The sequence below is a fragment of the Nelumbo nucifera genome, chromosome 1 (assembly GCF_055504915.1).
Source record: "Nelumbo nucifera cultivar China Antique chromosome 1, China Antique-T2T, whole genome shotgun sequence".
NCBI lineage: Eukaryota > Viridiplantae > Streptophyta > Magnoliopsida > Proteales > Nelumbonaceae > Nelumbo > Nelumbo nucifera.
The window spans coordinates 28740023-28762746 of record NC_142649.1 but is presented as its reverse complement, the minus strand read 5'-3'; the positions used below and the strand labels follow the sequence as shown (position 1 = coordinate 28762746).

The window sequence follows — 22724 nt, the reverse complement described above, 5'->3', positions numbered from 1 at the left end:
TAATGGTTAATAATATGGATTTAAAATGGGCTTCAAATGGGCCTTATAGATGATTAATTGATTGGATCAATTTATCCCTGCATGAGATGTATGGATGTGTGATGTGCTACGTACATGAGCCATAAGTGCTTGGCCCATGCTCAATCGACAGTGGCTCTTGCGCACACCATGGCTGAATGCACATCATTGCCATGGTGTCTCTTTTGGTCATTGGATGACCACCCTCAGTGGTGGGCCCCACACCTCATCAAGAGGTCATGTGCGGAACCTTAGCCGATTTAGGCCCACCGAAATCTGGCTTTATGAAAGTCAGTGGAAGCCACTTTGGTTTGACCTAAAATTAGAACTAGGGCGTAATTAACTGTTCCCTCTAGCTAATATGAGTGCATGTGATAGGGAGATTCATATGATGAACTCTCTAAAGGCCTTCCATCATTAGCATGAGGATGGGTCCTTCAGTAATGAGGAAACGCACCAGAAAATGGGCTATCCATTTGCTGTTGGGCTTGTCTAAGTGTTTCATAAGATGATAGGGGCGTCATAGACCGATGTGGGAGGGGCTTCACCAGAAAATGGGAACTCTCTCACGGTACCTTGGCGTTCACGAATATGAGTGGATACGATCTTTCACAGAAAGGTGGTGGGGTTATGCAGCTGAAACAGTTGGCTCCATGCACCCTATGTGATTTCCCACATTTCTAGAGACAACCCGTAGTCTTCGTCACTGAGAAAGGAGGGAAATCTCAGAGATGAATAAATGGAAATGGAACGTAGATTAAAATCCATATCTATGAAATGAACATGAATCAAATATGGTTGTGGATTGATGTTTGCTCTTTTATCAGAAAATGGCAAACGGATCATTTGCGAAATTGCTTGATGACAACAAGTTGAAGGGCTCAAACTATGCCGACTGGTACAGGAACCTTATGCTGGTCCTAGCTTCTGAAAAGTTAGATAAAGTGGCAAAGAATCCTACCCCGGAGCGTCCGGGTGATAGGGCTTCTGAGGCCCGAAGGAGAGACTATCAGGAATGGGAGGAGAAAAACTCCCTTGCCCGGTGTTACATCATTGCCTCCTTGGACAACCCAATACAGAGGCAGTTCGATCAGATCGAACTTGCCAAGGACATATTGGATAGTCTCAGGATGATGTATGAAGAGTAGAATCATTCTACTCGACAAAAGGTCTTGAAATAGTTCATGACTGAACAAATGACCAAGGGCCAACAAGTTCACGACCATTGTCTTTGGATGATGGGATACATCAACGAACTGGAGGCTCTTGGATCCGGGCTGGACCTTGCGACCCAGATAGATGCTATCCTTAATTATTTTCCTCGTTCCTTTAATCCGTTCATCATGAACTATAACATGAACAAGCTGAATGTCATCCTGCAAGAGCTCAGCAATATGTTGCAAAGAGCTGAAGAACTGATTAAAAAGGATGAGCCCGTAGCTATGCTTGTTGAAGCTAGCAAGACAGGCAAGAGAAAGAGGAGGCAAAGAAGCCTCAGAAGAAAGCCACTAAGGGCAAGAAGCAGAAGAAAGACAAAGCATCGGATGCCTGTCACTTCTGCAAGAAGACCGGCCACTGGAAAAGGAACTGTCCTGCCTACCTGGAATCCAAGAAAGGTAATTTTGAAACTTGTGTTATTGAAAACAATCTATTGGTAGCTTCTGCGTCCTAGTGTATTGACTCCGGGGCTTCAACTCATGCATGTAACTCACTGCAGGGGTTCAAGGTAAGCAGAAGGCTGAGTGAAGGAGAAGTCACACTCTACTTGGGGACTAATGCAACTGTTGCAGCCGCGACCATAGGAACCGTGGAATTATTTTTTAGAGAAGGAACGATTGTACTGAAAGATTGTCTTTATGTACAAAATTTAAGGAGAAATTTGATTTTTGTCTCAAAATTGTGTGCAGATGGTTATTCTGTCTTCTTTAGTAATATGATTACTATTAAAAGAAACAACAGATTCATCGCATACGGGGAACTAGAGAATGGTCTCTATGTTCTACATCATTCTCTAGAAACTAACATAACTGAAACTACGTCGACTGAAATCCCCAAGAAGAGAGCCCGTGATACAGTTAATCTCACGTGTCTGTGGCATTACTGACTTGGCCACATCGGTGTTGACCGAATCACAAGGTTAGTAAAGGATGGTCCTTTGGATTTTCTAACTGTAGAAGATCTTCCCACCTGTGAGCATTGCCTACAAGGCAAGATGACGAAACGACCATTTAACGGTAAGCCTGAAAGATGTACAAGCACACTTGACCTAATACATTCTGATGTATGTGGTCCCCTGAGTGTTAGGACACGGAATCAGCACGTGTATTTCATCACCTTCACAGATGATTTTTCATGATGTGGTTACGTGTACCTAATGAGACACAAGTCTGAATCTTTTGAAAAGTTCAAAGAATTTAGACAAGAGGTCGAGAAAAAGTTAGGGAGAGAAATTAAAGCCCTTCGATCAGATCGAGGTGGCAAGTATCTCTCTGACGAATTCAGGGACTACTTAAAAGAAAATGGGATAGTATCACAATTAGCTCCTCCTGCTACACCACAACTTAACGGTGTTTCAAAGAGGAGGAATAGGACCTTATTAGATATGGTCTGGTTGCTTCTCATACACTCAGAGTTACCCACATCCTTTTGGGGTTACGCATTAGAGACTGCGATTTACGTGCTGAATCGGGTTCCAACCAAATCGGTTCCGAATACTCCATATGAACTTTGAACCGGAAAGAAACCAAGTGTCAGACACTTGAAGATTTGGGGTTGTCCAGCACACGGTTATTGGGTCTTCATGGAGTTTTTTAGATTGATTTTCTTATTTAACACATTTCATATGTTTCTATAGAATGGATAAGGAACCTGAATATGTCTTCATAAACTCATTGTTAGAAAAGATGCAAATTGGACTATAAATGCATTCATCTTACACAAAAGAGCGATCGACAGTTATAAAACTACAAAGGAATTGAAAAGAAATTCAAGACCATACTTTTTGATGAAGAAGTATTCATACCTACTCATGTTTTCTAAAACAAATTGATACTAATAACTAGTTTTTCCATTATAGGGAACACAAATGCAAGCCATATTATTTAACTCAATGGTAGAGAAATTTGTTAATGAATTGTCCAGAATAAAACTTACTTCATCACCAATGGCCAACTAAAGAGCATCAAACCATTATACAAGAATGTCTACAACCACTATGAATTTTGTATCATTGATTTAACTACAACCACAGAAGCAACAATTCCAATCAATTCTACCAACATAAAATACAATTTCATCAATCTTAATGACTTTAGTAGGTACATCACAAGTAAAGACCAATTTGGTAAATAATACAATTACCATAACCATACTATCATTTCTTTTGATAAAATAACAACAAACTAAAGGCCACTAAAAAACACCATTCCTATATAAATGTACTTGTAGTTGTGATTGATGTAGGCAAATTGCATAAATTTCAATATAAAGGGCATTCTATGAAGAGAGATATTACTATATCAACACCTCAGTTTGCTCAAACAACTATATGAAATTATAAATCTCACAATAATAGGAGCATATTGTACTAATGATAATACATTTTACATGAAACAAATATATGTTAAGATTAAATATACTGGACGACACAAAAGTCCACAATGACATTATTTTAACCGATAAAAGACATAATTGGATGCACTATATTTTAATACATTAAGGCTCAAAGGGAGGTACTTCAACAAATATCACATACAATTTCTTTGTATAATTTCAAAAAACCTTTAATTTTAGCACATTTTTAGTAGTTCATAATTAAACATAGAGTAATAAATTTATAAAATAGATACTATCATAAACAAATACACAATATTTTTACTTGTAGGAAAAAAGTGAATCAATTTATCATAAATTCACAATGTCTAAAACGAAAGGTATACTTTTCTATCATTCAGGTGAACAATATAACCAGCGCAAGCCATACTTCTAGAAAAGTCATAACAACAAACATGTACAAATTAGACCACTTAGAAGCCACATGGATAGAAGACATCAAAGAAAAGAAGGAAATGAAGATGAAAAAAATCAAGACCAAGCAAGAGTGGAAATCATCCAAAGGTTCAAATGTTGAGGAATAGTTTTCAGTTATTGCAAAAACAAATTAAGCTCTAAAGCAAATTGAGTTAGGATTGCTTCCTGAAACTTTCTATAGGGGAATCTTTGGTTCATATATGTGACTCACCATCAACTTTCAAAATCTAACCAAATAACAGATACGAAAATAATTATATGAAGGTTTCTCATTTACCATTGATGAATGATTTTGTTTATATAAGCATTTTGTTGTACATTTCTTTTCATTCAACAATTTTAAATACTGGTACCTTTTACATTAATTTCCTTGCACTGAAAAAAAAAAAGAACTACAATAGGAGTATGAACAAATTTAAATATTCATACCTCATTTGCTTTACACCAAATCTTATGCTTCTTAATATGCTTGTAAATTAAGTCTTATTGTGAATGGATTCTTATACTATTTTCAAAAGATAGAGAAGGAGAGTCTTCTTTGAAATATAGAGAAGAGTCTTGTGAATAGGGAAGTAGAGTCTTCTTAGGTTGAGGATGCAGGATAGACAAGGAAAACTTGGGGTGTGCTCTAGGGATGCTAGGTAACAGATAGCTTGGGATCGAATGAGTTCTAATGTGAGGAGGATCTCTGTTTATGGAGAGGTCTCGAGATCCTAAAAGGTAGGAGATAAGGATATTCGCTCGTATCGAGGAAGGGAATATTTGATTCGTTGTTAAATATTGGGTGCACTATTGGGGTATCATCACGTGTCATATGAGGATCTTCTCAAGGATTGGCATTCCTTATCCTCGAGACCCCTCATTACTCACGTGTGCTATTACCTTTTTATGCGTCAATACTACTCCTATGGAGAAATAGTGACATCACCATTCGGTGGTCAGTACTTCGTCAATTCCACATGGTGGCCCACAAAGTCCTTTTTTGTCGTGGGTCGGCACAGGTAGGCCTTGCCATGGGCTTGGCCTACTGTCCTTTCTAACACATCCTCAAGAGCGGGCTCACGGGTTGTGAGTTCATCACATGTTCACGTGTGCCTGGATCTCTTGGACAGGTCCTTTTGATGTTTATTTAGGTTCAAGCGTTGATTGTACCTATTGGACCATGGGTTTATCACAGTTTTGCTTAATGCATTGCGGTTTCATAGCAAAGGTGGCAGTGTGCCGCAAGTTCATCATAGCAAGGGGGTTGATTGCAAGCTGTTTGTAAGTGCTTCTGTGGTGTTACTCTTGGTGTCTAAGTATTCTTTGAGGGTCTGGATGACTATACATACCTACATTATCCCCCTGCTTATCAGTGAGTGGGAGCTTATCGATAAGCATATTGCCTTTTCATCTTCCAGTTTTGCAGTAGGTTCGCCTATGTGCATTGGGTTTGGTGTTTCTACCTACTTTGTAGTTTTGTGTAGATCACATGCACCCTATCTTCGTGTTTGGTGGCTCATTATAATCTAAGGCTTATCCCCCCTATCTTTTGGTGATTTGTTTTCTGGCAACAGTCAGTGTTGCGCATTAATTGTGTGTTCTAGCCCCCCTGACTATTGATAGGAAGAAAATCAGCAAAAGATAACGTGAACTATAGTTATGAGTGCAGCCTTTTGACAATGGGTGCTTGGCTGCTACTATCATTTGTTGGTAGTGGTCAGGCATTGGTTAATGACTAAGCTGCAACTATAGTCATAATTTCACATATTCCAGTGTAATGGGTACCATGTGTGTCGATTGGGTTTCTAGTGTTTAAGTGACGATGCTAGATGCATCATTACGTCTAGATAAATGTTCCATGGTGTTTCATTCTCTCAGGGGTGTGTCTGTTTGGATCCCTATCACTGGGCCCTGGGTTGTTTATAAAAGGGTGTGGTGTGTCCGATTGCTTGTCATGGTCTGTGTTCGATCCAACTTTCTTATTTTGCTTGTCGTATTCTCTCTCGCGATTTGCATTTAGTGATGGCTCTTCATTAGAACAATGCATAGAGAGGGGCTGGGGTTCCCAATGCATCGCGCATGATGGCTAACATTGAGTCTGTTGGTTTTAATTCGACATCTCTAGTTGAGTCAGTGCCTAGTAGGGTAGGTGACAATTCGGAGCTTGCCTTGGTCCGTCAGTTGCTTGTGCAGCATTGCGAGGAGAATTTCATAGCCCCTTTGGGGTATGAAGCTGTTGAAGGCATTCCTATCCAAGGTGTTCGTCTGGGTGACATGTTTATGGTGATAGGGGTAGTGGTGAAATTTGCGGAGGCAATCATTAGAGGTGGTTGGTTTCCACCCTTCGAACTTCCCTCCATTGTCGTTGGTCCAGTGCTAAACAACCTTGCGACGGTGATGTCCAAAATTATGAATCTCCCTTTCGACCAGATGTCTTTCTCTATCCTAGCACAGTGGTTAAGGACTTGTCAGACTTTTGCTGCCATGGGCTTTCATGTCAAATATATTGAAGAACGCATTATTCTTCTGGCACATGTATTTTGGAGAGCCGGTCTTGGAGAGTCGCCAATGGTTTATGGTTGGTCTTTGATGGACGTGCACTGTTGTCTTGAGGCAGTTGAAGCAAAAATGGCTGAAGTTGCTAAGAGGCTCATGGACCTTGAGGTGGAATGCAATCGCCAACGCCAGCTAGTGGCGGAGTACATAGCAGAGGTGGGCGAACTGACGACGTTTGAAGCTCGGAGGCCTCTACTTGATAGTATAGAGGCAATGAGGGATGAATGAGCCTCTTTATGAAATTTGTATTTTGTGTTTGTAATCATGTTAATTAATTCTAGACGAATTCAATGAGTTTCACTACATTCTAGTGTATTTGATTTACTGTCTTTTACATTATCATGTATTCTTGAGAATTGGTTGTAGGTAGCTTAGTTCTACTTTAATCGATCATAGCTAAGTGACACCAATGGTGTAGTGGCATGAGTTGTAGATTGAGCAGTGTTCCTTTCAGTTCGCCAGTCTGGCTATATATTGTTGCCCTCCTTTTTTTGTGTGCTTCGGCCTCTCTGCCCGATTTGGGTACAACGATTATGTCATCAATTCCTCTCAAACTATAATCCCTACAAGGGAGGAATGGATGGTGTGAGTAGTAACCTTCTTCTTGTGACAGTCAAATAGGTTTTGTGTTTGTCTCTTGTTGAGAATAGGCTATTTAGTTTCCTATCAATGTTCCGTAATTGATAGTGACTGAGGGGAATTTCAGGGACGACCACATGGCACATGTTGGTAGTGGTCATTCGATTATTGCTCCCAAAATCATTGCGAGTCAATAGCACATGTGGGGTGAACTTGACATCCGATACGGTCTAGTGGTGGCTACTGACGTGTCATCTTCTCCAGTATTGAGGTAATTGTCCATGGTTACTTTTCTGCTATGCATCGCTTCTGGTATTGCACATACATCTTGTCATCTTCTCCGGTGTCGTTTGGTGTTTTGTACATGTCGAGTAGTATCTCTATAAAATCAGGGTGAGGCAACCGCTTTGGTTTTCCTTTTGCGTTTCGTTGGTTTCTCTATAGGGTTCTAGTGTTGTTGTTTTTCCTAGAGTTCCCTGTATTCCAAAGTTGTTTCTATTCCTTTCCTTCATTCTCTATCTCTCTGTTCTATAACTTTTCTTTCTCCTCATGGCTGCTCGATCAATTCGACCAGACTCCCTTTTTGTCGACTTTGTTAGGGAGGTTGATACTGCTGAAATGTTAGTAGAAAGGGAGGCAGCCCTAGAGGTTGATGGTGGGTGGGGATTTTGGCCGCCCATGCCTATGTCCAAGGGTGAGGGTGGTTCTTTTGAAGTTATTACCGGCATAGAGCTGATGTGTCTCATGACCATGTCGAGGCGTTTGTATCATATAAATGTCAGGAACCCCAAATTGACAATTCAAAGTCTCTTACTAGTTATACCTCTTGGATGTAGTATATTCTCAAAAACCCTTTTTATTGCCATGCGTTGTAGGATTCTGGACTTCTTAGGTTTGTGGATTGCTTCACAAACATTACAGGTTGGGAGGGTGTCAAATATGTTAATCACCTTATTGGTCATTGGTGTTATCGCACTCACACTTTCTTGGGTGCATTCGAGGAATTCACTATTATAGTCGAAGATGTGGCAGCTCTGTTGGCGCTAACTATTGGAGGTGTAGTGTCTATGCGGCATTTGCAGCACATCAAGTCCATTCTTGCGGAATTGAGGGGGTTGTGTGAGGAGCTTCTTGAGGAAGTTCCTCTGTACAAAGCGTTAGTGGATCAATCTACTTCCTAGGGCAAAATGCCATTAGAGCATTGGATGCGATACTAGTTTGAGTGTTGAGGTGGAAGGGATGTTATGGTGCAGGGTGCTGCCTCATAGTGCCACTGTGCCACCTATATTCTCTATGTGGCACCCTAATTCTTGTTCTCAAGAATTCCTGACCATGGTCTTCGCACCATTCTCATTCCCCTTGCTGCCAGCGGGTATCAACTTCCATTGGTGATAGTGCGCATAGTTTCCATTTTTATTTGTATTTTTCTTAATTAATTAGTACGACAATTAATTAATATTATTGTGTTTTAATTAAGAAATCATAGATTGGAAGAGAAAACTAAAAAGAGCTTGCAGCAAGAGCCCTAGCATGTTGGAGAAGCCCCAGCATGTTGGAGAATACCAACACAATTCAGCGTGCAAGAGGTGGGCCCGCTCCATCGATCCTACTAGGATTCGGTTGAGTTGGGGGCGTGAATCACCAAAGAGTCTTAATAAAATCTGCTTCTTGCTATAATCCTAAAGAGAGAAAAGAGTCAGAGTCCATCTTCATTGGAATTCCTAATTAGAGATAAGAATAGATTAGATCTGAAATAGGCATTATCCATTAGGAATTGGACTTCTATTTGAGAAAGAACTCGTAAGAAGTGCTGAAAACCGCCCCCCCCCTCCCTAAGGCTATATAATGGGGGGCGGACTAGCAAGGAGGCATCACTCAATCTTGGAAACAAGAAATCAGCAACCAAGGGAGGAAGGAAGCAGAATACGCCCCTCTCATCTAGAAGCAGCGATCTCTCCATGAAGCGTGTGTAAGCTTTTATTTTCTGGTTGAAGGTTAGGGAAGCTTTGGTTCTACAAACATTGGGAGATCTAATTGATTTTATTTCAGTTCATTGTTTATGAGTATTTATATATTTTCTACGATTTCTAAGAGAATTATTTTTATTAATTGAGCAAAAAGAATTCATTGCTCATTCGAAGAAAATAGTCTATTGCTGATTAAATCACCAATTTCGTACATGATTGTTAGGTTTAATCATTGTGGCAACTAACATAAATTGATTATGGACAAGTTTTCGATTTATGTTAGGAGAATATATGATCTGGTTTAAACAATCCCAGCCTGTGTGTTCGCTGACCAGAATTGGGTCTCTCCCATTCTTAATGCTATTAATATATTAAATCCTAAGAGCTTGTTTAGGATTGTCTATTAATAAGAGGAGCAATCAAAGAGTTTGTTTTGGTTGCCGAGAATTCAAGTAGAGATTGGCTATTAGAGCTTGTTAATAGCTATAACCAATTTATTCGTAAGCATATGAATTCATCCTTGCATCGATGACCAATGGTAAGAATCGAAGCTGAACTTATCTCTTCAACCAGAAGCTGCCTCCCATCGATTTAATCCTTACTTTATTTTATTTTATTTTCCTTGTCTTTATAACAACCCCCCTATTTCCTTTTCTTGGAAATAAATCCACCCAATCCCTGTGGAGACGACCTTTCTCACCACTATATACAAAAAGTAATTAATTCGAGCAGGACTTTTATTTTTGATTGGATTTGACACACCAAATCTTGGCGCCATTACCGAAGAGCAGATCAAGTTGCGTGCCTTTCCTTTCTCATTAGTTGACAAAGCTAAGGATTGGCTTTACTACTTACCATCCGGTTCTATCACTACATGGAATGAGATGAAGAAGCAATTTCTTGAGATGTTCTTCCCTGCCTCACGAGCTGCTAACATCAGGAAGGAATTCTGTGGGATAAGACAATTCAGTGGAGAAACTCTCTATGAGTATTAGGAAAGATTTAAACAACTTTGCGCAAGCTGTCCTCAACATCAGATTCTTGATTAGCTCCTTATCCAATATTTTTATAAAGGATTATTGCCAATGTATAGGAGCTGAAAGAATGGTAGGATCCATCTAATGGACGCCAAAAAGATTGCGGAATGGGTGGGGAATTTCAAAAATTTTCCTACCTTCTCTCATCTAGGAATCGTATTCCCTAAATTTAGAATACTCTATTCAAGGATCCTACTTGAACCATAATCGAACCAGATCTAAACCAAAAGGGAAGGAAGGAATTATACCTGATCTAGAGAAGCAGTATCTCCCAACGTTGGTGTTCACGCCCAAAGAGGACACCAAGATCCACTCCTGCTGAAGATGACACAACTGTATGTGGAACGGAACCAGCAGAGTGTGTCCTACGCACTAGATCCTTCACAAGAATCCTCTGGAAACTCTGAGCACCAAATCTTTTTTCAGTCTTTTCTGCAAAACTGATGTCAAGAACTGATTTCTTTATTTCTTTCTTCTTCAAAGATCGAATCTTGTCAGAAAGAATGGCGGCGGATGGAGGAGAGTTCCTGAAACGAAGATGGATGAATAGCTTCTCTTCTTTCTGGAGTGTGTATGAGATCCAATCTCAATTCGCATGATGCTTTATTGCTTTTTCAAAACCCTAGGTTCGAAATCTGATATTGATCTCTCTTAGGGTTTCTCCTCTTTTCTTCTTGATTAAGAAACCTCCTAATTAGGAGTTATCCCAATCCAAATCAGTATTTGGATAGGGGATGATCTTAATCCTATCTGCTGATTAAATTAGCTTACTCCTGATCTTATCAGGAGGTTACCAAATTCAAATCTGATTTGAATTTGGTCTTCCAGAGTGGATAAGGTTAAAGGCCCAATCCTTTTCTAACTTTAATCCCAGATGCGCCCCATAGATGAGTGATCATATCAGCCCAGCTCGAAATGGGCTTTTGGCCCATTAAGTGTTCAGTGCTTAACTAGTTTCCAATCTACTGCCCAGTTGGGCTTCTTTGTATGGCGTGGGACCCAAGCATTGATCTACACACCAGCTACAAGGGTTCGGCCCAGCCTTTATTACAAGGCCCAGCCAAATTCACTGAAAAGCTCAGTGAACCCCTGAGCCAATCACATGGACCCTATGGGCCCAACACTTACATTAAGTGGTCCCTAGGCCAAGCCATCTTATAAAAACCCAAGGACTATGGGCAGGAGCAAGATTAGCCCATCAGGTACTATCCTAAATGGTCTTACACTTAACCTCTCAGCCCTTAATGATCAAGCACTGCCCGACAAGAGAGGACCTCTCCCTCGGCTGCAAGGAACAGTGCCGCACTCTCTACTCACATGGATCCCGGGAATTAAAACCATTTGCAAACATTTTGAAACTGCACAAATATATATATGTATATTAATTTTGCAAAACAAAATTCCAACGATTGAAATCAACTGCCGGTAGTTTGGTTTCCATCAGAGAGAGTGTAGTCACGATCATTACCTTTGTCTGACAAAGGGGCTGATCATGTCACTATGATCACCCACTTAGATGAATTCTCAAATTGTCCCAACATACCCAGGTTTTGATCCCTGCTAAGGATCTCACTGATTGGCATAATAAAGATAGTCCAATCCAACACCTAGTGAAGTGTCATAATCGAGTCCAGGGGTCAGGTGTAACTTTCCAGTTTTGCCCATCTGTCTCCAAGGTCCAGGGCAATATTGGAAATCTGGTCCGGTTCAAGGATTCGAGTAATCCCATACTTCATGTGCCTTGGGTCTTACCCTGGTGGCCGAGACAGGCCATCCCAACACTTGGTGGCACACCAGTATCAGCCTTGACAGGATAAATCTCCCCAGACTTATCCAATGGCTGTGAACATTTAAAACTAACACGAGTCTCTATAAGTGTCCAGTTTTAGGGTCTTACACAGAATTATACCAAACAACATAAATCAAACATGCACTTTATTTATTTACACTAAATATCAAAGGTATATCAAATCGGATTGAAACTAAGGGCATACAAAACTGTCTAACATATGATTGATGCTGCAAGTGGAGGTGTGTTGGTGAATAAAACTCCTACTCAAGCATGGGAACTAATTTCAAATATGACTACCAATGCACAATAGTTTGGCAATAGACAAGAGTCCATTCCATGGAGAGTCAATGAGGTAAGTACTTCTTCCATCGATCAAAGATTAGATACCCTCACCTCTCTGGTGAAAAAAATTGGTTATAGGACACATACAACAAGTAAAGACTTGTGGCATTTGTTCTACCATGGGTCATCCAACTGACATGTGCCCTACACTTCAAGATGAACCCTATGAACAAAACAATGTTGTTGGAGGATTCCTACAAAGGAGATACAACCCCTATTCCAATACTTACAATGTAGGATGGGGGGATCATGCCAATCTTAAGTATGGAGCCAAGTCCTTCGGTTTCCAACCATAACATCAAGCTAAACAACCAACTCCACAACATACATCTTCCAGACTAGGTATGTCTCTACATGAAATTGTTAAAGCACTTGCAACTAACACTCAACAATTTCAACTGGAGACAAGGACAAGCATTCAAAACTTGGGAAATCAAGTACGTCAATTGGCAGCAGCTGTGAGTTGATTGGAATCTCAAGGATCAGGAAAGCTACCCTCCCAGGCCATAGTCAACCCCAAGCAGAATGCTAGTGAAGCTCACTAGTCAAGGAAGTCTCCCTTATCTCTCAACTACAAAAATTCTACTCTAGTAAGCTTTCTTTTGTTATATTGAGAACAATACAACGATTAAGTGTGGGGGGGAGGAGTATAGGATTTTTTCTCAATTAAAAAAAAAACTCAACTCTTTTGAAATGAATTGAAACAGTGTTTTTGGAAAATTCTTGTGAACATAGTAAAAAGATATGATTAGGGAGTACACGACTCATTCAAAACCATCCCCTTTTAAACTAGTCCTAAATCTAGGTTTAAGTAAATAAGATAAATACTTTTACCATGCAATTGGTGTGACTTGGTAGGATGGAGCATAAAATGCACCTACTAGTCAAGCAATTCAAAAGTAGGATGGAGCATAAAATGCACCTACTAGCCAAGCAATTTAAAAGTATGATGGAGCATAAAATGCACCTACTAGCAAGAAATTCAAGATTATGATGGAGAATAAAATGCACCTAATGCCCAAGTAATCCTAAAGTGAGATGGAGCATAAAATGCACTCACTCCCGATAAAAAGAGAAAGAAGAAAAAGAAGAGAGGTAAGTAAAAATGTTTTCCCTAGTTTACTACCTGATTTGTAGTAGTAAAGAAAAAGGGATTGGCTGATAGATGAGTTAAGTATAACTTGGTCGTGTTGATTTAACGGTTTGCAATTGTTAACCTAGAATATTTGTGGAAAAAGATGAAGGAAAGTTGAGTTTAAAGTTTTGTAGGATAGTTTGCTTGAATTTTGTCTTGCCCGAGGACGGGCAAGGTCTAAGTATAACTGGGTCTCCTATCAATTGTGTATGCCTCATTTTTGTTGTACGAGGAGGTGTCTTTGACAATTAGCGTTGTTCTCTCCGTGTACCTCCAGAGTTGGCTAAAGGTTCTGACTTTGATGTTTTTTATGCTGATTCTATAGGTAGGGCGCATACCCTGAATGCACTGCTCGACAAAACTTCTTTCGATGGCATGCTCATCGAAGACAGAGTGTGTAAGTTTTTGGAATTGCATGACGTATGCTAGAAGGTCCTCTCTTGGTCCTTGCTCTATGATCCATTGGTTGGCCATTGTCAATTTCCTTTTTAAGGTGAACCATTTGGACAAGAACTTCGTGGCTAGTTCATCCTTGCCCCATGAACCGATGCTCCCAGGGTTAGGCTTACGAACCATGTGTACGTTGGGCCGGTCAAGGACCTCAAAAACTCTTGTAATTTGAGGTCTTCGTCGAGAGTGAAGGAGTCGAGGATGTCTTCGAACTTGTTGATGTGCTCCTGCGGGCTACCTCTCTGTCTGTTGTACTGAGGCCATTACTAGGGAGGGGTGTACCCAACAAGGTAGGGCTTGTTTAGGATGTGATCAAAGTAGGGCTTTTGCAAGATAGCTGAATCCTGGACCCGGTTGTGGCTTTCGACTAGCAGCCCCTGGACGTATTCCCTTAGCTCATCCCAGCTGAAAGGAGTCTCTGTTATCGGGTCAATGTGGGGGAAGGTGTGAAATTGGTGGGTGGTCTGGTGACTTGCTTGAGTTGGGGTTGGGTTGGCCCTGTTGGGTTGTTTTGGGACAGTTGGAGTAAGGTTAGAGGCGTCGTGACTAGGGTTAGGGTTGGAATTTGGAACACCGGGGATAGTAGCAGCAGGGGTCTATTCAGCTTGAGCCAAATGGTTGAGGAGGATCTGGAGAGTGCTCCTTGTCTCCTCCTAGCTCTCTTCTAGTTTCCTGAACCATTCTTCAAAAAGTGCCTCAAACCCATAGACCTTGTTTTACAAGATCTCAATATCAACTTGGATGGGCATTTGCATTTCAGGCTGGTTTTTAGCACTAGGGTTGGCGTTTTCTAGAGTGTTGCTATGATTCTCCGAGATAGTGGTGAGGTTGATTCTTCTTGAGGCCATTCTCTGTGATCAAAGATTAACTAGAGATTTTACTATAGGAAGAGTAAGGCTAGGGTAGAGAGCAGTCTCTTTGAAAGATAGAGAAGAGTCTTGTGAATAGGGAAGGGAGAGTCTTCTTAGGTTGAGGATGTATGATAGATAGGGAAAATTTGAGGTTTGCTTTAGGGATGCTAGGTAATAGATAGCTTGGGACTGGATGAATTCAAATGTGAGGAGGACCATTATTTATGGAGAGGTCCCAAGATCTTAAAAGGTAGGAGATGAGGATATTCACTCCATATCGAGGAAGGGAATATTTGATTCGCTATTATTTATTGGATGCGCTATTGGGGTATTCCCACATGTCTCATGAGGTTCTTCTCCAGGATTGGATTTCCTTATCCTCGAGATCCCTCATTACTCATGTGTGCTACTACCTTTTTGTGCGTCATAACTAATCCTATGTGACAACGGTGACATCACCATTTGGCGGTCGATACTTCGTCAATTCCATGTGGCGGCCCACAAAGTCCATTGCTGTCATGGGTCCACGTGTCTGGGCACACATGGGCCTCGCCGTGGGCTCAGCCTATTCTCCTTCCTAACCCATTATCAAGAGTGGGCTCACGGGTTGTGAATTCATCGCACGTTGTAGCGGGTGTGGCTTCATCGCATGCTCACGTGTGCTTGGGTCTCTTGGACAGGTCTTTTTGAGGTTTATTTAGGTTCGGTCGTTTACTGTACCTGTTGGATTGTGGGTTTATCATGGTTTTGCTTAGTGTGTTGAGGTTTCATCACAAAGGTGGCGGTGTGCCACAAGTTCATTGCAGCGTGGGGGTTGATTTCAAGTTGCTCGTAAGTGCTTTTGTGGTGTTACTCTTGGTGTATAAGTATTCTTTGAGGGTCTGGGTGAATTGTACATACCTACAACAACAATTGGGTTCACTTTTTGAAACATTATCTACATATTGTTGAATGACCTTTACTCATTTCTCTTAGGATCAACATCCAAAATAAAACATTTTCTTTCGTTATTCTAATTTATTTTTGTTGTGAAATAGATGTTTTTCTTTTTTCCTGCAAATGCGAATGTTTATTTTTACTTTTGTTCTTAAACAAAATGTGTTCCCAAATTTGTTGTTAAGGCTCAGTTTGGAAGGAGTACAAATGCAAATTTATAGTGTGCAAATACATACAAAATAATACAAAATACAAGGTTTTACACTCTACAAATTTGCATTTGTACTCCTTCCAAATTGAGCCTAAGTGGTAACAAATAATTTCTAATTGGGCCTTACAAGGTTTTACACTCTACAAATTTGCATTTGTACTCCTTCCAAACTGAGCCTAAGTGGTAAGAAATAATTTCCAATTGGGCCTACCTGATCGAGTGCTTCTAATATTGTTTGCTATTGCAGACAATAAAAAAATAGTTGTGCTCATTAGCACAACACTTTTGCTTGAGTTTTTAATGAATCATCCCCTTTCTATTTTTATGAAAATTTTCATCTACCATCTATTGTTCAAACTATCAAGTTCTATTTCGCTATATTTGATTTCTATGGTATCATTTTAATAGAAAAAGGGTGTGGTTGATTAGGTTGTGCATGAGAAAGATAGTAGGTTGTACTTTTAGGAGGATAATGGAACATGTAATAAAAAAGGAAAAATAAGTATTTTCTTTTTTTTTTTTTGGTTTAGACTTCAATTCTATTAGAATTATATTAGTTTATTTAAGTGCCTTACATTGCTTTAGTTTGGTACTTTAAATGTAGCCACCATTGCCAACTCCCTTAACACGAGGGTTGAAGGATATATTAGCCACATGTTGATCACATAAAAGATAAAGTATTAATTAGGATTCTTAAATGCATTTTACCAACTTGCCACACGAGGAAAAAATTGGAAATGCTCTTTAATTGCATTTGGCAAGCCATTTCTTCTAGAAATGCATTCTTGCAATAATTAGCTTATGCATTTGTGAGAGGAAGGTTTGGTGAACATCAAATTAACATTTCTTGAATCACAAAAATGATGTGGCAGATTAAACTTTGAAAAATCCGATTGATTTTCTGAGATCTAATATAGTTGTCAATGTGAAAATATTTTGAAAATAAACTCAAAGCAATTTAAACACCTAGTCAGCATGCACCTCCACAAATGTCAAACAATGATCCTATTGGCTTAAGAAGTGCCAATCAAGCTGAGAGCTTTTCAAATGGTCATTTATTTGATGAATCATAGCTTTATCATATTGATCACTACTTGGGAAAGGAATATCTCCTTATTCCTCCCCACCCCAATTGATGCTTAACATATTTACTATCTCCGTATTTGTATTTATTCTATTTTCAGTCCATTGATCCAACAACTATGACAGAAGGTTAGTCATTGCTTCATTCTTCTGATCAGGCTAGAAAGATGGAGAATGTTAACTTCTTGCCTCCCTTACATCTCCCACTTGATAAGCTCTGGTTGCTTGAAGAAAAAATTCGGTTCCCAGGGGTCGAGCCACGTGAAGAAGAAGATAGACCCATATTCTTGTCTATTAACGGCTGAGTAGAGATTCGACTCACATGACCACTTAAGTGGTCACATGAGTCCAAAAGCTGATTGTGGCCCTTAAGTTCGGTGAGAACCGCTCGACCCGAAAATGGACCAGTTGGTTCAGAGAATGGGGTGCGTAGCTCAAACTTAGTCTTGAGCCGAACCCCCCCTCCCTGGTCTGACCTGGTTACCCCTTTGACCAAGTCCGCATAGGACAAAACAGCGGTAGAGTTGTTTTGGTTTTCAAAAAAATTTGAAAATTTTTCCACAAATGCCTCTTTGCTTTTGGCCTTCGACTTTTCAGCTTCCTCATTCAGAGAAACCTTTACTCCAGCGGCTGCCACATGTCCAGACTCTCCAAGGTTGATTTTTGCCAGAGATGAAAGGGTAAACCCAGCAGCTTCAGTTTAAAGCTTCCATCTACAGCAGCAACCTCATTTGAAAGAGGACACCAGTTTTCAATTCTTACAGGACCTTCACTCGTTCCCAACATAGTGAAATCCATCAACAACTCACCCACATCAAGGACTGCTTTCCTATCGTTGAAAGGAATAAGGATGACCGTCTGGTTCAATCCAAGCTTCGTTGTCACCTCTTCTAGCAGCCCCATCCAGTCCTTCACCTCCTCCCTCGCAGATAAAATGTATTTCTTTTCCTAGTTTCCTTTCTCCCCATCCAATGCAACTCTTGGTTCTGGGATAGTAAACGCCACAGTTGGCTTTCCTTGGGTTCCCACTGTGTCTTCTAAGCCCAGTCTCTCTAGTCTCTTTCTTCTTTCTGTCATCTCTTCTTTCTTACTCTGTCCGCCAACTACTCTCTCTGTTTGTACCTTCTCTGCCTTTGATTCCTTACTGACTAATCTCCTGTGTAGAGCATTAGCCACCGCTGTCCATCCCTGCTGCCGAACACCTTCAGGGATAACTAATATCTGTCTCTTCCTTTTGTGGAACTTCTCTTCCAAGGTAACAAACCAACCACTAGAGTTCTTCCTTCTCTCAGCTGCGTATTCTCTCCTTGCCTGCCTTAGCGTACCTTTCAACCTTTCACTTCAACTCACCTGGCCAGCGGCACCATCTAGGAAACTCTAAAACCATGGAACGACATCTTCCACTAACAGAACTGTTCCCTTCTTTCCTTCTTTGATCTTAATCGTAAGCTCCTTTTGGTAAAAAGTCTCCTCCACCAACAGTTCCTTTCGTTCTATTCTCAACACTTCTCTCCACTTACTGGCTGGTGAGAAACCTTCATGTCCTTCGAACGCCATTCTTATCAATCTCTAGTTACAGTGCAAGACACCTTTAGTGAGATACCGAAGCTAGCCTCCACGAATGGAAAGAGTAGCCTCTTTACACTGTAATGAGTGAGACACAGAAGCCCAGGGTAGCCGCTGACCTTCACTTGGCATGGATATCGTAAGCTTGGGTGGTTAAACAGGGCATTTGACGGTGGAGACACAATAACGGAATGGAAAAAGGAGGAGGAGGAGGAGAAAGAGGAGGGAGAGAAGGAGAGATGACCCACAACTCACAGGTTACCGTGAGGACAGACAATAAGGTGAGACACAGAAGACCGAAGAAGAAGAAGAAGAAGGGAGAGAGAAGTTTATCAAAAAAAGAAAAGAAGGGAGAGAGAAAGAGAACAGTGGCGATGGCAGTTTCGAGTTTTAGAACATCCATTGGACAATCAAATTCTACTATCAAAACGACTGATCCGAAAACAACGACTTTAAAAGAGAGAACAGTTCATCTGCAATGCCCATTCCTGAGTCCCTCAAATCTCTTCTCAAGTCCAAATCCCAAGAATCCCCACAAACATGAACACAAGAAATAGTTTTGAATTTGTTCAAAGAAAGGGAATGATAATCGAGAATTTGTCCTTAAAAAGGAGTGTCCCCAACCCAAATGTCCTCCCAGAAAAGAATTTTATTACCCATGCAAACATCATACCTAATGAAAGGAGAAAAAATAGGTAACTCCAATAATGTCTTTCCACAGAGAAGAACGAGAAACCGGGTCAAGACCAGCATGCCATTCCATGGATATTTACTATCACTATGTGCTACAAACTTTCCTACTCTTGGGGGAATCTCCACAACCATTTTCCTAGCAATGCTAAGTTTCTTCCATTTTACCAAGTGATCATTTTTTGAGTTGCTTGGCTCCCAAAGAAAATCTCTCATGATCTTTTCAATTTGGTTCACAACTTTAATAGGCAACTTGAAAGTAGATAAGTACATTGGCAAATTTGCAAGTGTAGACTTGATTCAGGTGATCGTGATTCTACTCCTTAGTGAAATATAATTCCTCTTCCACTCTACTAACCTCCTTGTGAATCTGTCCAACATTGGGTACCCAAAAGCCTCAAACCTAGGATTTCCCCCCAATGGTAAACCTAAGTAATTTAGGGGCCACTCACTTAACTCACAACCTAGAGCTCTAGCCAATGAAGACACCTCATCTACTTTCCTATTTACACCTACTACACAACTTTTATTCCAATTCACTCTCAGGTTTGAAACCCTCTCAAACTAGGCCACCAAGGATTTTAGATTATCTCCTCTGGTTCCCCTTCACAAAATAGAATTACATCATCTATGAATTGTGAGTGACAAATACTTGCCTCCCCATTCTCCAACCTCGAATTATATTGAAAGTCAGCCCTAGTAATCAAGACACTCAAAACATCCACTATTAGGGTGAATAAGAAGGGGAAAGAGGGTCCCCTTGTCTAAGGCCTCTTTTAGCAGGGAAAAAAATCCCTAACTACGCCATTTACCAAAATAGAGAAGCAACAAGTAGAAACACAACCCTTGACCCACCTACACCACCTTTCTTAAAAACCATTACTTTTCAAAACTTCAAGCAAAAAGTCCCAACCCACCAAATCGTAAGCCTCTTCCAGGTCAAATTCATAAATAAGCCCCTTCTCTCCTTTTTCCTTTTGCTATAATCCACACACACACTCATTGGCAATTAAGATTTGATTAACAATTGGCCTCCCAAACACAAAGTCTCCTTGATTTGGTGAAATCAGGTTGGGGAGTACTTTTTTTATTCTCAAGGCTAAAACCTTAGAAATGACCTTATAGATACTCCCAATTAAACTTATGGGCCTAAAATCCTTAGGCTAAATTGCATCCACCTTCTTGGGAACCAAGGCTATAAAGGTAACATTTGCACCCGAATATATTTTGGCTTTCTCAAAAAACTCTAAGAATACCTCCACTAAGTCACCACCTATGATATCCCAACAATCTTGGTAAAAATCCATCGTGAATCCATTTGGGCCTAGGGCTTTAGATCTTTCCACCAAAAACACTGCATCTTTTACTTCTTAGGCGGTTAGGCCTCAATTACTTTCTAAAGTATCCAACAACTCCCCCTACTCCCTACTTGTCAATCAAAATCAAGATGGTTCTCTCTTACTCTACTCGGTCTGTCATAGATGGCTTTAAAATGATTTACAAAAGCTCTTGCTATATCCTCTTCCCTTGTAAGCAGTTCCCCATTCCACTCCAATTACATGTAATATAACAAAATGAAAAACTAAGAAACTAAATTATTAACCATTCAATAGTATCCCAAAATCAGATCTGTCCAGTTCAAAAATTTCTGGTCAGGTGTCAAGCTACTTCCTCCTGTATATCCAGACCAATCTCAATGTATGTGGAAAATGTTACCACATGGGGATATCCATGTACTGCAATAGCAACAAAGTAGAAATTTCTGCGTTGCATAGGATTGTCTCATGGACCATGGTGACACTGATAAGAAGAAATATGATTCAAGATGAATCAAGTGTCAAGCATGCATGCCTTTGGGGTGGCATATTCCTGTCAAGAATACAAAGGCCTAGCTAGAACTACTGATCTATTAGCTACTTTCAGCCCATATTCCTGTCATATCTATTTATTCACCCACACCCATCCATTATTTGAAAGAAGAAATTCCATAGACACTTCCAATACCCAGTTCTTCAATATGCTCCTTCTGTTTCTCAATAGTTCTTCAATATGTTGTTGAGCAATAACAAATCAGTCCACTGAGTCCAAAACCAAGATAACAACACCATATAGAAGAAGAGCAGTATGGCTGCATTTAATTCCTCTTTCGTCAAAAATACAAATCAATTAACTCAAATAAAAGCACTTACTTTTGCATCACAAATAACTTTTATCGATTCCGTTATCGAAAGAGACACCACATACTGCAGAAGAGGCACAATACGCCCATCTTCCATCTGTAGAATAAATGAAAACATAAGGCAACCTTTTGGAGATTCCCAAGTATTCTTCGAGCGACCTGAAAAATGTATAAGCAAATAAATCAGACTACAACAACTCTTTCGGAAAAGATACAAATTTCATTTAAAATTCAAAGTTTGAACTTCAAACCTCTGCCTTTGAATTGAACATCAGCAACACAAGCGGTACCAATAGGAAGCTCGCTGAAATTGCTGCCCATGACTGAAAGAGTTTAAAGTTCCATACCCCAAAAGTTAACGTGTTCGAAGAAATTCCGCAAAGATGAGAACTTTTTTGAACTAAGAGATACTTACTGAGAAACGACATCGTGGGTCGAAGCCAATCGAGGAGACCAAATGAGAAATCTTCCGAACTGAGCAGTTGAAAGGGAAATCATGTATGATTCTGCTCTAAAAGACTCTTCATCAGAGGATTTCTCCATTTCCGAACTTAGAAGAATTGAAACTTCACTGCCGTCTGGGAGCTTCAAATTCTTACTGTTCCTCATAGACTGAGAGAGTTCGTTCTCCACAGATGTTTTTCCGAATAAAACCAACACAGAAGATGATGAGTTCTCCATGGCTAAAACAAAATAACAGATTACAGAAAAGACAAGAACAGAAAAATATTGTAAGACCATGAGAGTCGACAATGGTTGAAAGTGTTAAACTGACCTGAGAGTGATAGAGAACGTTTAATCTTCTGGGTACTGTAGATAGTTCTTGTTGGTACGACTGCGACCAGAGAACGTATCAGAACGGCCGTCAATGGCATGTCATGACACTGAAGATTGCAGTGATAGGAAGTGGCTCTTCCGATCTCGAAGAAGATTGCAACTTTCGATCTTCGAGTTTCGAGTTTGAGTCGAGCGACGTTACTCCCAATTGACTCGCACGGAAATGCGAGCTCATTGATGAGTCGACGACTGAGAATTCTGGCATGACCAATTCCGACTCGGCTTTGAATTTTGGACTAGAGAATGACCAGTTGACCCGCGTACTAAGCACGGGGCAGCTACACCTATTACAAAAATTCATTATTCATTTGTTATATTTTTCTTATTTTGTGGAATTTAAATAGATTTTAATTTTTATTAATTGTTATTAGATAAATGTGTTAACTTTTACTAATTTTTATACTTTAAAATGAATTTAAAATTACTGTATTAGATTATAGGGAAAATTCCACTTTATTATCCTGAACTTTGGGGCTGGGGGTAG

At 40.1% G+C, this 22724-nt stretch overlaps 1 protein-coding gene across 1 annotated transcript; it reads right to left on the bottom strand.

Annotated features, from left to right (window-relative positions):
• Positions 1-21333: 21333 nt before the first annotated feature.
• LOC148803050 (biotin--protein ligase 1, chloroplastic-like) lies at positions 21334-22437 on the bottom strand. Its single transcript, XM_088896708.1, has 4 exons — positions 22179-22437; positions 21819-22086; positions 21655-21716; positions 21334-21562 (listed from the first exon to the last, which is right to left on the bottom strand). Exons 1-4 carry the CDS (start codon positions 22276-22278, stop codon positions 21396-21398), a joined length of 597 nt encoding a protein of 198 aa, XP_088752834.1. The 5' UTR covers positions 22279-22437; the 3' UTR covers positions 21334-21395.
• Between the last annotated feature and the right edge of the window lie 287 nt (positions 22438-22724).

Coding starts and splice junctions, on each gene's coding strand:
- LOC148803050 (XM_088896708.1), bottom strand. CDS start 22,278: ATGCCATTGACGGCCGTTCTGATACGTTCTCTGGTCGCAGTCGTACCA. Junction 22,087..22,178: donor ACGTTCTCTATCACTCTCAG/GTCAGTTTAACA, acceptor ATTTTGTTTTAG/CCATGGAGAACTCATCATCT. Junction 21,563..21,654: donor TGTTCAATTCAAAGGCAGAG/GTTTGAAGTTCA, acceptor TACATTTTTCAG/GTCGCTCGAAGAATACTTGG.